Here is a 15,215-nt window from a genome sequence, read left to right as displayed (position 1 = left end):
CCCTCTCATCAGAATTTCTTAAGAAGCAAAGACCCAACAAAACCAGGTCCCACTCGCCTAGATCCAGGAATTTCAGGATCCTGTTTAATTTGAGGCACAATTCAATAGCAGTTGATGGCACAACTGTTCAGTACTGATTCAAAGTTGTAAAGATAAAAAAAATCTAGTTTGCACACTGCAGTGAAAAATCATGTTATAAATTAAGCCAGAGGGGGTGAAAGCTGCAATATTTATTTTATAAAAGGAGGTAAATTTTTTTTTAAAATTCACATTCACTGTAGTTGTTGGTAATTTTTTTTGCATTCAAACTGCAAAAATTGTGAAGTTTCTTTTTCTGCATTTTTCTCATGCCAGTTTTCTCACCTCCATTCTTGAAGGAATCGACTGAGCTGAAATATGCTGCTACATTTGCCTGTAATCTGGTTCCCAAGTTCACATTATGCACATGCAAGCTTCACAGCTTTTCCCATCCTTGTCCTCCCGACATCTACATACATACATACACAAGTTTTCCAAGAGAAATCACTGAGTATCAATCAGGAGCAGAACCTCTAGTTAATTTTTTCCATCCCTAGTCCAAGAGCACAGAGGCTAACCGTAGTGCTTCTAATCCTGCCCTGGGTGATCAGCTAACAGTGCACAGAATGGGGATCAAACTTGGAAACTTCCTGATTTGTACAATTCAGCTGCACACTGGCTACACTTGTTCGATCGCTGGGGGAGCCAAAAAAGCCTTCCATTTCATTGGTATTTAGGCAGCAACTGTTGCAAACCTAGAATTTATCAGCCTGTAAAATATCTCAAGGTCTCTCAAAACTGACACTATTCAAGCTAAAATAGCAGACATTAGGCTGTACTGAACTGTTCAAAATCTGAAATGACATTAGTCATGGCACATGGATTAAAGAGAAATATATCTTGAGGACAGCACTCTTCAGTACAGGTCTGTGAAGTCAGCCGTGGCTCAGCAGTAGCACTCTCACCTCTGTTGTGGGTTCAAATCCCACTCCAGAGACTTGAGGACAAAATCTAGGCTGACACTTCAGTGCAGTACTGAGGAAGTGCTGCACTGTCGGAAGTATGTCCTTCCAATGAGACATTGAACAGAGGCCCTGGCTGCCGTCTCGGGTGGCCATACAAGATCCCATAACACTATTTTAAAGAGCAAGCGAGTTCTCCCCAGTATCCTGGCCAATATTCATCCCTCAACCAACATCATTAAAAGATCAGTTCATTATCACATTGTTGTTTATGGGACCTTGATGTGCACAAATTGGCTGCCGTGTTTCCTACATTACAGCAGTGACTGCACTTCAAAAATTAACTGCAAAGCGCCTTTGGACATCCTGAACGGCATTTTATAAAAGTAAGTCTTTCTTTTTACATACCCCAGCCTCAACCCAGTTTCCCCCCACAAAATTGTACATGTGGGAATAATTAACTTAATTTTCCAGATTTATTTAATGGTAGTTCCACTGTTTAAATAGAAAAAAGTACTAGTACAGCTTGTGCTTCTGATTACTGAATTCTTGGTCTCCAACATTCTTTGAAAAACATTGTTTTTGTTTGGAAGTATGCTTCCATGATCACTGGAAGTTTTTTCCTCTTGCTCCCCATTCCACCAATTTTCTCCTTCCCGAGTGCACTGATTCCTTCATGGGATACAGTTCCACAAGCATCACTTGTCCCCTAGTCTGTTAGCCAAGAGGCTATTCTAGACACTATCAGTGGATTATTCAGCTGCAGGAGACAAAGCTGAGACTGACCTGGTCATCAACCAGTGTCAACAAAGGTTTCTAGTTTGGGTCACTGGAGCCTCAATGCTGCTTCCCAAACAGAATCAGACTGTGGCTACATTGGGGTTTCATTCTAAAAAAAATAAATCCTTTCCACCATTTCCCCTTTCAACTTATTTTTCTGCAAGCAGGAAATGCATTTTTTATTGCTAGGCTTGGCACCAGTGCTAATTTGCAGCTACTAGTGCTTCTAGTTTACCTTTATCCTTCAATCCAAACATATAAAGTAAAATCCTGCTACACAGCTGTTTCAACTACATTTAGTTGGGTTAAACACTGGTTCAAATTGAAATGAGTTAAATGTGGGAAAACATTATCTGGTTCTAAAGAGTGCAAGTTTATGTCAGATATAGGGCATAACTGAACACTTCACATTATTCAGGCAAAGGTATTTGTTCATATATCACACTAATACGCAAAACATTTTAAATGAATATTTATTTATATTGATATACAATTTAGAATCGGAGCTTCTGGAAGAACCATTTGTTCTTTCCTGTCTTGTACCTGCAGAAGAATAAAAATGAATATATAAGTTAACATCTCAAAGGTAAGAGACCACTTAAAATTTCATTTTCACACCAAGCACAGTCCATAAATGATCAGTAGTAGTCGTGGAAGGAGAGACAAGGTAAGAATATCAGTTAGGAATGTCTCATACATGAAGGTCAGATAGATTCTTCTTCAGATGAATTTTAGATGTTAAACTGAAGCCATAATGGGCGTTAAAGGTCTGGACCCTTGGGTGAAAGTTATCATAGTTTGTACACAACACTTATACATGTAGAAGATATCATGGCAAGATAGACAAAGTTGAATTTGGGCAAATCATTTTAAATACTTTATTTCATTTCATGGACTGTGGATCAGAGGTAATTACAGCCTCCAACATTCGGTTTGCACTATTGTGTGTCTGGCAGCTGATTTTGGAAATAATTTGATTGAGTAGCTTGAATTAGTGAATCTAGTTAAAACCAAAATTTCAACAGTCTGAATTTAAGAGGAATGCTCTATTGTAAGATGTTATGGAATATGGTGATCTATACATAGGGAACCTGCAAAGCACACAAGACATTGCAACCTAACATTTTGAGGAAATACATTCACATAGCTATGAAGTTACAGTGCCACTTTCTTATTGGCATGCAATTTTAAAAATAACTACAATTTCTCTTAAATGTCACCTGTCTGTTGGTCAACAGCTCTGTTTTTAAACACATAAATCATTCTGTTTATCTACTGAGGTCAACAAGTATATTCACTCCGCAGCTACCTTCCAGGTTACGTACAACCCTTTCATTAACAGAAGAGTTAACCTTTAAAGACAGTTTATCAAAAACTTGCTGCCACCTCCAAAGTAGAGAGTGGGAGCTGGTAAAGTGAACAAGGCCAAGTACATGGTTTTATTATTTTTTTAAAGTTAAAATAAAAAGTAAAAGGCTAAAAAAATGGATTGGTTAAAGTTTTAAAAAAAGCAGTCAGAATGGGGGTGGGGGGAGTAAGGACAACAGGATGATCAAGTGTGAAACTGAAGTGTTTTGTCCAGTGAACTGAAAACAAACCAAAATGGCTGGCCCAGAGACTGAAATTTCCCTGTATGTTTGGGAAATTAAGGGTTAAAACATCTTATTTGACATAAGTCTAAATTTTGTCTTAAATCCATATTCAATTCATACCTTTCCTCAAACTTTACTTTGGCTTCCCGCCTGGCTTTGCGTTTCAAAGCAGGATCCCTAAAAACATCCTTGTTCACAATGGTCTTATCCAGGGGAATGTCAACAGAGTACCTGGGAGATAAAGAAAACAACTGAAGTCCAGCAAAAGGAAGTATCAACATTTAACATATTTAATACCACAAATTTAGGCTTTTTAGAATTTACACAAATAGGTCCCTTAGAGGATGAGACCGGGAAATTAATGGTGGGAAACATGGAGATGGCAAAAATGCTGAACAAATATTTTGTTTCAGTCTTTACAGTAGAGGACACTAAGAATATCCCAACACTGGACAAACAGGGGACTCTACGGGGGGAGGAGCTAAATACGATTAAAATCACTCAGGAGATGGTACTCAGTAAAATAATGGGACTCAAAGCGGATAAATCCCCTGGACCTGATGGCTTCCATCCTAGGGTCTTGAGGGAAGTGGCAGTAGGGATTGTGGATGCTTTGGTGATAGTTTTCCAAAATTCCCTGGACTCAGGAGAGGTCCCGGCAGATTGGAAAACTGCTAATGTAACACCGTTATTTAAAAAGGGTAGTAGGCAGAAGGCTGGAAATTATAGGCCAGTTAGCTTAACATCTGTGGTGGGTAAAATTTTGGAGTCTATTATTAAGGAGACAGTAACGGAACATTTAGATAAGCATAATTTAATAGGACAAAGTCAGCATGGCTTTATGAAGGGGAAGTCATGTCTGACAAATTTGCTTGAGTTCTTTGAGGATATAACGTACAGGGTGGATAAAGGGGAACCAGTGGACATAGTGTATTTAGACTTCCAGAAGACATTCGACAAGGTGCCACATAAAAGATTATTACTTAAGATAAAAAATCACGGGATTGGGGGTAATATTCTGGCATGGGTGGAGGATTGGTTATCGAACAGGAAGCAGAGAGTTGGGATAAATGGTTCATTTTCAGACTGGCAACCAGTAACCAGTGGTGTTCCACAGGGGTCGGTGCTGGGTCCCCAACTCTTTACAATCTATATTAACGATTTGGAGGAGGGGACCGAGTGCAACATATCAAAATTTGCAGATGATACAAAGATGGGAGGGAAAGTAGAGAGTGAGGAGGACATAAAAAACCTGCAAGGGGATATAGACAGGCTGGGTGAGTGGACGGAGATTTGGCAGATGCAATATAATATTGGAAAATGTGAGGTTATGCACTTTGGCAGGAAAAATCAGAGAGCAAGTTATTTTCTTAATGGCGAGAGACTGGAAAGTACTGCAGTACAAAGGGATCTGGGGGTCCTAGTGCAAGAAAATCAAAAATTTGGTATGCAGGTGCAGCAGGTGATCAAGAAAGCCAACGGAATGTTGGCTTTTATTGCTAGGGGGATAGAATATAAAAACAGGGAGGTATTGCTGCAGTTATATAGGGTATTGGTGAGACCGCACCTGGAATACTGCATACAGTTTTGGTCTCCATACTTAAGAAAAGACATACTTGCTCTCGAGGCAGTACAAAGAAGGTTCACTCGGTTAATCCCGGGGATGAGGGGGCGGACATATGAGGAGAGGTTCAGTAGATTGGGACTCTACTCATTGGAGTTCAGAAGAATGAGAGGCGATCTTATTGAAACATATAAGATTGTGAAGGGGCTTGATCGGGTGGATGCAGTAAGGATGTTCCCAAAGATGGGTGAAACTAGAACGAGGGGGCATAATCTTAGAATAAGGGGCTGCTCTTTCAAAACTGAGATGAGGAGAAACTTCTTCACTCAGAGGGTGGTAGGTCTGTGGAATTTGCTGCCCCAGGAAGCTGTGGAAGCTACATCATTAGATAAATTTAAAACAGAAATGGACAGTTTTCTAGAAGTAAAGGGAATTAGGGGTTATGGGGAGCGGGCAGGAAATTGGACATGAAGCTGAGTTCAGATCGGTCAATGCCCTGTGGGTGGCGGAGAGGGCCCAGGGGCTGTGTGGCCGGGTCCTGCTCCTACTTCTTGTGTTCTTTAGATTTGTGGTTGGGATCAGATCAGCCATGATCTTATTGAATGGCGGAGCAGGCTCGAGGGGCCGATTGGCCTACTCCTGCTCCAATTTCTTATGTTCTTAAATAAAACTGGAACTCTACTTGATCTGGTCTGAGAAAGCTGCAGCAGTGGTGGGGATGCTAAAATTGTCCCCTGGGTTAGGGAGGCATCTGCTTGAAGTACATGTATTTGGATGTCGCATGAGATCAGGATTCAGCTTGACTGTTATTTCCCCTCCTCCCTCAAAAATGTCAACACTCGTTGCCTAGGCTTACAAATGAAGAATGGCCTCTTGGGTGAGGTACTGGGTGGGTGGTGAGGTACTGGGTGGGTGGGGGGGGAAACCAGCACCTGTGGAATCATACTCCAAGAAGGGGGTCAACACATTCAGAAGGGGAGAAATTTACAGAAATAAGGAAAAACATAGTTTTTGTATAACCATCACCACTGTAGTAATTCAAGGCGACAGCTCAATACTGCTTTCTCAGGGCCAACTGGGTTGGGCAATAAATGTGGCCTTACTAGTACAACCCACAACCTGTGAACTATTTTAAAAAAGATATGCAAAAGTCTCCCACGACAATTAACCAATTAAACTGAATTTTATTAATTGAACCTGATGGTATTACAATTTGGGAGGGAAATTGAAAACCATTAGAGACTTTCAACAGAACCAACTATTGGAATGTCAAAACATCACACTATATGCAGAACTTTGTTCTAGGGATGGGGAGAGAGTCCTAGAGGTTCAAACATTGAATCAGCAAAAAGGCTTTTCTTTTGAAAACTAAATTTTCTTCCTTTGCAGGATGTAGGCTCCGTTTGGTAGCCTTCCACAGCTGACACCTGCCCCCCGGCACCGTGTCAGCGACTGTCCGCAGGCTATTTGACTGCAGCAGTCAAACCTGATCGTGTCTTAGCCCCAACATCCACACGTGTATCCAGCAGGAGTTTCTGGTCAGCCAATAGGAGCAGGAACCCCGACTGTTTTTTCCCTTTCTAGCTCAAAGGCGCCAAGTCCAATTTCTGCTCCAGCTAAGCTAAGGTAGCCTCAACACAGATGACAGATCAAACCTGGGACTTTCCCTTTATTTGCATAGCTCAGTTATTCAATACTTTATCCAGGTAAGGCACTTGAGAGCCCAATGCATTTAATGTTCTACACGTGCCCAAGAGTTCTTGACGCTGACGGCCAAAATATTAATTTGGAAGGTGTTCAATTTCCCAACATTATCATCTCTCATCTTGAGCGCCAAATTCAAATTTTGAAAGGGAGGAAGGACGCATGTAAAGAGACTTATTTGACAAACTAGGTCTCATTCTTCAAATGAAGGTTGCACTTTACATAGCAAAGTAAAGTATGCAACTGCTAAAATCCAACGGACATTTGCACTTTTAGATGTTTTGGTGAAGAACCTTTCATTTAAAAATTAAGTTTGCGCGGGGGAGACACTTTTGCACAAGGATCTGTAAACATATCAAGAGGCACCCTTCAAAGCAATAATAACTTGAAATTTCACTTAACTTGTAAGCATCTATCATTGAAAACTTTTGCTGCTATGGTCATGTAAATGTGTACAAAATGCTTTGTCTAACACCTACTGAACTCAATACAAAGTTTGTAGTGATGATTGCCCTCAAATTAAATTTTCATTACTTATCACTGCTTGTTTATGAGCGCCTGAAGCACTTCACAACTGCAAGTCTAAGCAAAATGGTCAAGCTGAAGTTTAGGCCATTTAACGCCTCCAAATAATTAATGTAACCTGTTTTCCAACTCCTACAGTCACACACTGAACAATCTTCACAACAATTCACACCACCAGGCCACAGCTGATGAGATAAAGTCAAATTTCCATTCTCCATATAAGTCGATGTTGTCTTTATACATGAATCCTGTGTTCTCCAATTAATGCGAAACAACAGTCCACCTACGTGCACTGGATTTAAAAGGTTCTTATCCAGCAATTCTGATATTCTGGTTAAAACCACCTGTTAAATACATCAACCAAGTTCTGTAAAACTTTCAGTAAACCACACATAGCTTTTATATTGAAAGTGCAGTCTCCAACCTTGGCCTTTTTCCACCTAAATGCAAAGCCTTCCATCTATGAGTGATCTTCTAGCCCAAAAGACACTTCTGAACCCATCACTGCAGCAAAAGATAAACTCATACGATTTGCACATACAATGACGTATGTTCCGACACCTACCTGGTTGGCATCAGGTGGTTGTAGTTGTACACTTTCACAAAGGACTTGATCTTGGACCTCTTGGCCACCTTCTTCTTGCCCATTTTAGCAGTCACTTTACGAGGGTAACGATCAATACCAGCAACAAGGGCATGACTGTACGGCCTGTCCGAGGTCCCATCATCGATGTTCTACAAGATGAGCACAATATTTAGATTATGGTACTACAGAATTGAAACAGCCAATACAAAAAAATATCTAGTTGTGCTAGCGCTCTAGGTCATGCGTGCAAGCCCCACTCCAGGACTTGGTGCAGTTTCACCTTGAGGTGTGGGTTCTATAGCTTGAGGACATAATCCAAGCTGACCTCCAGGGTTCTCCAACAGATCCCACTGCATTTGAATAGAATGCCCCAGTGCCTTGGCCAATACTTCACCTTTCAACCACCAAGAAAAAACAGATCAAATGGTCATACATTTCATTGCCATTTCTGGGATCTTTCTCTATACATAGCTGTTGTTGCTGCTACGGGAACAGTCACTGCAGTTCAAAGTAATTCAATGAATGTGAAGCCATTTTGAGATGTTTCCAAGAGAAACAATAAGGCATTATATGAATAGAAATCTCTTCTCTTCCCCCCAAGCATTGCAGATAAAATGAGAGATGGATGGATGTCAAAGGGGAGGGTGAGGCCTCCTCCCCATTAAGATATTTCTTAGTCATTACTATCCAGCTCTGCTTTTACCTCTCTGACCACTCCTTATTCAAATCATATCAGTCTGGTTTCCCTCCTGTCCACATCACCAAGGCTGCCCTGGTCAAAGTCATATACATCCTTGTGATTGTGAGCCCGCCAACAATATCCCTCCTTATCTTCCTCTCCATAGCCTCAATAGTTGACCACTCCCACCTGTCCCATTGCAGACAGCTACAATAGGTACTCCTCCTGCACCCAGTTGACCACATCCTGTGTGCCCAAAATCCCATCCTCATCCCCGCTTTTCCTCATCTACACATCACCTCTTGTGATATTATCCATGAGCAAGGCACATATGGAAGCTGGGCCAAATACCCAACTTCATCTTGCGGCCACCCATGACTCCATAAATGATGCTGTGCTTCTGACATCAAGCCAGAATTTTCTCCAGTGTCAGTGGCAAGAAAGGAGCCACCATATTCAGCTCCCACCAAAAACACATTTAGTGTCGAAAATCCCCCAAAGCATCTTGATGTTTTGCTACGAAAAATGTCGCTATATAAAGTACAAGTCATTTGAACGGATTCCCAGCGCCGTACAACTAGATGTAGCTCGCTGAAGTGCATTTATCTCTTCTTACTAAAGAAACTTAAACCCAGACTGCAGTCCAACTTTTATTAAAAGCCACATTTATAATATGAAATTTTAACAACAACCACAATTAGAAGAACTGTACCTTTACGATGACACCTTTGCGCCCAGCATAGCGTCCGGCCAGCACCAGAACCACCTTCCCAGGTTTCATAAACTTTCCCATTTCTGTAAAAACAAGACAGATGTCACAAAGGTAACAAGTCAAAACAAACGAACTTCAAGGAGGAGCAGGGAGTTCTCCCAGTGTCACGGCCAACATTAATCCCACAAGCACCACCAAAAACACATTTCACTCGTAATTCATCTCATATTTTGTTTGTAGGATCTCGCTAAAATTGGTTACTGTTTGCCTGCAGTGCTTGAACGTTGCACTTTAAAGTAATTCATTGGCTATGAAGCACTTTGAGAAGACCTATGGATGTGAAAAGGGGCTACATCAATCCAAGTTTTTTCTTTCCATTAAAAGGTGCCCTCGTGGGACTATTGTCACTGATGTGATTGCAATGCCGGATTCTGTAATGTGGTCCAATAATGCACCTTCCCCCAGTCAGTCCAGCCTCACTGACGAGCAAGTCAGGCAATGGCTTTTAACATTTACAGTAAATAACCCAAACCTAAGGCCTTCGATTGCACATCACAGATGGGGATAAATAGAAATGGAAAAGCTGAGGCATGTTGGAAAGTTCTTAGCTCTCACGGTGCTCTCGGGATTTGCCCGTTAAGAGGCTCCATCCGCTGCCCCCAGGCTCCGGTCTACAGGCGAAGCGGGAACTTGCACTCCTCGCGACCCAAACTGGGAGCCTGGGCTCCAGCGCGCGAGCCCAACAACCAACCGACCCTCCCGATCGGGCGCCGCAGCTCCGAATAAACCTTCAAAATTCACAGAATAACCGGGCACCGAACCGCCAAATAAGGCGCCGACCGCTTAAAGAAGAACCGTTTGTTTCATTGTGGGGTCAAATGACGAAGCTGCGGCGCGGCTAGACGGCGGATGGAAAGGGATTGAAATTGGTAAAGGTACCGGCTACCGCTGCTCAATGGCCGCCACACGCAGTAAAGGAAGTTTGCCGGGTCCCGCTGACCTTTGACAGCGTTCGCCCGATGACGTCAACGTCACTTCCTCAAATGTTCTTCTCGAGGGCTGAAAGATGTGCCAAAAAAAGTAGCAATTAAGTACATCAACTTGAACCAATAATTACACATCAAAATCACGTTGAACTTTGAAACATTTATGACATTTAGAATAAATATATTGCTGCAACATACCAAAACAAAAGAATTGCTGTTAAACTGTGGGATAAATAGCTGGATGCTGTGATGGGGCCACTGCAAGTTTCTTCTGGATGGATGGATCTTGCTCTTCTGCATCTATCTTATGACCTAGAGGGCCTCTACCTTCGTGATAAAGGTTCCTCAGCAGTTCCTTTTTTTGTGCATTTGTGAAGCACAATATGGGTAATTCCCCAATCCTGCATCTGCCAGTGGGGGAGTACTGTTTGCAAAGAACTCATTTTAGGAAATCAAGCATGTAGCCTATAATTTTCCGAGATGTGCTGGAGCGCTGCTTGGTGGGATCAGTGACTAAATGTTTAATAGTGTTAGTCATTTATAAATGTTGCCATTGCAAGAAGATGATTGCACCTGAATTCTTAGGATCGTATGGACGAATTGTATAGTTTATTACTTACAAATACAGTGACTGTTATGCAAGTCAGTAGTTTTCAAACTTTTCTGTATGAGAGAACCTATTGCAAATATTGATATATTCCCAGGGACTCCCTGTCCTAATTTCCAAACGACACGGTCAGCTACTCAAACAAAAATAGTACTTTCACTGTAAAAAAAAATCACTGAGCAACAGGAATATTGTGCCATAAGTCAAGAAACGGAAAAGTTCAGAAATGTGCTGAAATAGACAAGGATTTGATGTAAAAAGAGAAGCTCAGCAAGTCAGGCAGCATCTGTGGAGTTAGAAACAGAGTTCACATTTCAGGTCGAAGACCTTTTGTCAAAACTGGATTTGAAAAGGATTTGATGAGCTGGTGAACGCAGTGGGACATCCTTACATGCACAGAGGATCCAGTTATGTAAATTTTTATGCTTATGATGAAAGTGAATGCAATAGTTATTCTGTTCATAGCAAGACCCATAAATTGCAATTAGATGAATGACCAGTTAATCTTTCGGTGGTATTAATTGAGGGAGGAATGTTGGCCTGGACACTTGGAGATCTCCCTGTACTGGACTGTTAGTCTAGATTATGAGCTCAAACTCCTAGTATAAAGCTTGAAAGCACAACCTCTGACCCTGAGGTGAAAATGCTACCAACTAAGCCAAGCAGACACACAACAATCCCCTTTACAGGGAACAGTCATTAGACCAATTTCTAGCAGTAAAGGCAATTATTTGACACCTATAGAAATTCCCTGCTATCTGATATAGTACAGGCAAGTAATGGACAGAGGCCGTAAGAGCTTTCAACTCTTGAACAGTATTTTACCAAAATGTTGTTTTAGGGTAACTTTAAAAATCTTCCTGTGCACTGTGAAAAGCTAAACAAACGCATTCAAAATAGCAACTTTGGTGCTTTTATAAAATATTGTCCCCATACCAGGCGTTTGAGCTCATAGTCTAGGCTAACAGTCCATCTCAAAGGATTTTGTTACTCAGTTTATTTATGCTGAAAAAAACACCATCTTTCTGGGGCTTATTGCTCCCAGTTAGAGTGCTCACATCTGCTGTAAAGTAGTAACCCAAGCTTGGAGTAAATTTTAAGCAGAATTTTCCTGTGCACACAAGACTTCCTGCAGTATCTGGGAGCTCTGAGTGTTACCGATTGGCACACTCCAAGGTCAAGGAGTATGTGCTGCGGGACACACTGAAACAAGGTACGACCTACACAAAGGCTCTATGGGGAAAGGCCACTGTGTAAGGCCATCCCATCTTGTAATGTACACCATGAATCAAAAGAAGTACTGTGTTTGAATTGTAATATTGAGCACGCTTTGTGTACGATCTGTAACGTATTGGTTTGAATTGTAATATTTACATTGATCCATGTGCATCTTTAAATTCTATCAGTACACTTGAGGCCTTCCGCGACCGGTGGGCACCGCAGGGACTAGAGTGCATCATGGACACTGGGAATAATATTATTTAATTTTATCAGTTTCCTTTGTTTTATGTTTTAGTTCCTTATAGTTGTGCCCCTCTAAAAAGGGGGCACTTTTTGGTTTTTGTTTGATGACACTGGGGCAACTCAGTGCCTCCTTATTGGTTTAGTTAAAAAAGGCTGCAACCTGGGAAATCATTCACCTTGCAGCAGTTTTCTCTCTCATTTTCTCAACTTACTTGTGAAGATATCAAGGCTAATTTTGGTCCCCGTTTTCAGGCAAGAATGGGGAGGTACCATGACACAAATCACAAAGCATCACTCACTGCCCCACACTGATGTCTGGTCCATCGCCATTCTGGTGGATCTCTTGAAATAAGCAGCATAGGAACCCACCAAAAGACGGGCGGCTCATTAACCCACGCTAATCGGGGTGCTATATCAATAGGACGCCAATGCAATTTTCGGATATCAATGCTCCTCCTGGCCCCCCACTTTAACCCACCTGTACCTGCCAGGCTCCACACTGGAACTGCTGGTCATTCGGGCTCCTCTGATCGGCAGCTTGCCGATGGAATAGTAACGAAGCCCGATCTTGAAAACTGATCAAGGCTTCTCGCCGGTCACCGGGCGGTCAGTGGATGTGCTCCGCCTCCCTGATGTCCACCAAGACCAAAGATTAACCCAACTGACCTCTTCGCTGGGTTTTCACATGAGCTGCAACAGCGTCATACCACGAACATCAGGCAGATGGCGGTGCCCTCCTGTTTATGAATGACATTCTCAAGGTGGGTGACTACAGTGATACTTTTGCTAAACAGAACAGGGTGACTACAGAGTGATACTTTTGCTAAGCAGAACATCCTGGTTTACATGATGTGGAGATGCCGGTGATGGACTGGGGTTGACAATTGTAAACAATTTTACAACACCAAGTTATAGTCCAGCAATTTTATTTTAAATTCACTTAAAAATTTAAAATAAAATTGCTGGACTATAACTTGGTGTTGTAAAATTGTTTACAATCATCCTGGTTTAGGAATAGTTATGAAAATACACATTATAAGCAAATACTTAAATCTGTGCTTGGATTAATGCTGCCCGGAGAACATTTTGTTTAATTATAACCTAGGTTTACGCCACAAAACTTAAATATAGTGGACATCAGCAAGAAATCATCTTCAAGTGAGTGAAGTTAAAAAGACAGACATGAAGCACGATTGTTCACCTGAACAAGGCTCAGCCTATGGGAAATGCAATAACTTTTTTTTTTAAAGGGTCTTTTGTTTCTTAAACAAAAATGACTGCAACTATCAGACTTAAAGCAAATGACTGTCCTTCAGGTTCAGACGTTATAACTAAGACATCTCCTGACAAATCGTTAATTTCTCAACCTATGTGTAGCGGGATTTTCTGTCCACATATTGCAATTTTACGGGGAAAGTCCTTGAGGCAGTGAAAATGCCAGTGAAAAAACAGATCTGAGTGATAACAAGTCAGTTGCCCTGATTGTAACACATTTTCTGTCCCTTTTGAAATTATTTGGTCAGCAAAGCTCAGTCAACTACAGTCAATAAAGGAACATAGGAACAGGATTAAGCCACTCAGCCCTTCCAGCCTGTTCCACCATTTAATTAGATCATGGCTGATCTGTATCTTAACTCCATCTACCCGCCTTGGTTCCGTTACCCTTAATACCCTTGCCTAACAAAATCCATCAATCTCAGTTTTGAAATTTTCAGTTGACCCAGCCTCATCAGCTTTTTGGGGAAGAGTTCCAATTTCCACTACTGTATGTATGAAGAAGTGCTTTCTGACATCACCCCTGAACGGCACAGCTCTCATTTTAAGGTTATGCACTTGTTCTGGACTCTCCCACCAGAGGAAATAGTTTCTATCTACCCTACCGAATCCTTTAATCATCTTAAACACTTCAATTAGATCACCTCTTAATCTTCTATATTCAAGGGAATACAAGCCTAGTCTATGCAACCTGTCCTCATAATTTAACCCTTTTAGCCTCGGTATCATTCTGGTGATCTGCGCTGCATCCCCTCCAAGGCCAATATATCCTTCCTGAGGTGGGGTGCCCAGAACTGAATGCAGTACTCCAGAAGGGGTCTAACCAAAGCTCTGTACAGCTGTAACATAACTTCCATCCCTTTGTATTCCAGCCCTCGAGATAAAGGCCAACATTACATTAGCCTTTTAAAATTATTTTTTGTACCTGTCCACAGCTTTGTCATTTCCATGCTTGGACCCCTAAATCCTTCTGCTCATCCACAGTTTGTAGCTTCTCGCTATTTAGAAAATACTTTGATCTATTTCTTAGGTCCAAAGTGGATGACCTCACACTTTCCCACATTGAACTCCATCTGTGTTTTGCCCATTCACTTAATCTATTAATGTCCCCATGCAACATTCTGCTCCCAGCTACACTATTTACTGTGCCACCTAATTGAGTGCAGTCTGCAAAATTAGATATATTAGATTTATTCCTTCATCCAAGCCATTTATAAATAGTGAAAAGCTGCAGCCCCAGTGCAGATCCCAGGGAACACACCACTAGCCATATCCTGCCAATTTGAGTACATACCCATTATCCCAACTCACTCTTCCTACCTTCAAACCAATTCCCTATCCAAGCCAATAGGTTGCCTCCAATTCCATGCACTCATTTTTGTTAACAGTCTTTAATGTGGAACCTTGTTGAATGTTTTCTGGAAGTCCATATAAAGAACATCCATAGCCACCCCCTTCATCTATGTCACCCCCTCAAAAAATTCAACTAGGTTCGTTAGGCATGACTTACCTGTTATATCCATGCTGGCTCTCTCTGATCAGCTATTGTTTGTCCAAATGTTCAGTCACTCTGTTCCTAATAACAGATTCTAGTAATTTCCCCACAACTGATATTAGACTAATAGGCCTATAATGTCCTAGTTTATCTCTCTTACCCTTCTTAAATAGTGGAGTGGCATTGACAATTTTCCAATCTAAGGGGACAATTCCTTAAGAGTTTTGGAAGATCATGACTAACACATCAACAATTTCCTCACCTAC

The 15,215-nt window shown here is 41.5% G+C and overlaps 1 protein-coding gene across 1 annotated transcript; it reads right to left on the bottom strand.

The window, feature by feature from the left end:
* Positions 1-2,217: 2,217 nt before the first annotated feature.
* On the bottom strand, positions 2,218-10,158 carry rpl27 (ribosomal protein L27). Its single transcript, XM_067968923.1, has 5 exons — positions 10,062-10,158; positions 9,123-9,205; positions 7,711-7,880; positions 3,473-3,583; positions 2,218-2,303 (listed from the first exon to the last, which is right to left on the bottom strand). The coding sequence occupies exons 2-5, from the start codon at positions 9,201-9,203 to the stop codon at positions 2,255-2,257; spliced, it is 411 nt and encodes a 136-aa protein (XP_067825024.1). The 5' UTR covers positions 9,204-9,205; positions 10,062-10,158; the 3' UTR covers positions 2,218-2,254.
* Between the last annotated feature and the right edge of the window lie 5,057 nt (positions 10,159-15,215).

Source organism: Heptranchias perlo, chromosome 30 (assembly GCF_035084215.1).
Source record: "Heptranchias perlo isolate sHepPer1 chromosome 30, sHepPer1.hap1, whole genome shotgun sequence".
Taxonomy (NCBI): domain Eukaryota; kingdom Metazoa; phylum Chordata; class Chondrichthyes; order Hexanchiformes; family Hexanchidae; genus Heptranchias; species Heptranchias perlo.
Note: the sequence above shows the minus strand (reverse complement) of the source record. Positions and strands in the feature narration are given on the sequence as shown.

Coding starts and splice junctions, on each gene's coding strand:
- rpl27 (XM_067968923.1), bottom strand. CDS start 9,203: ATGGGAAAGTTTATGAAACCTGGGAAGGTGGTTCTGGTGCTGGCCGGA. Junction 7,881..9,122: donor GCAAAGGTGTCATCGTAAAG/GTACAGTTCTTC, acceptor CTCATCTTGTAG/AACATCGATGATGGGACCTC. Junction 2,304..3,472: donor AAAGTAAAGTTTGAGGAAAG/GTATGAATTGAA, acceptor ATTCTTCTGCAG/GTACAAGACAGGAAAGAACA.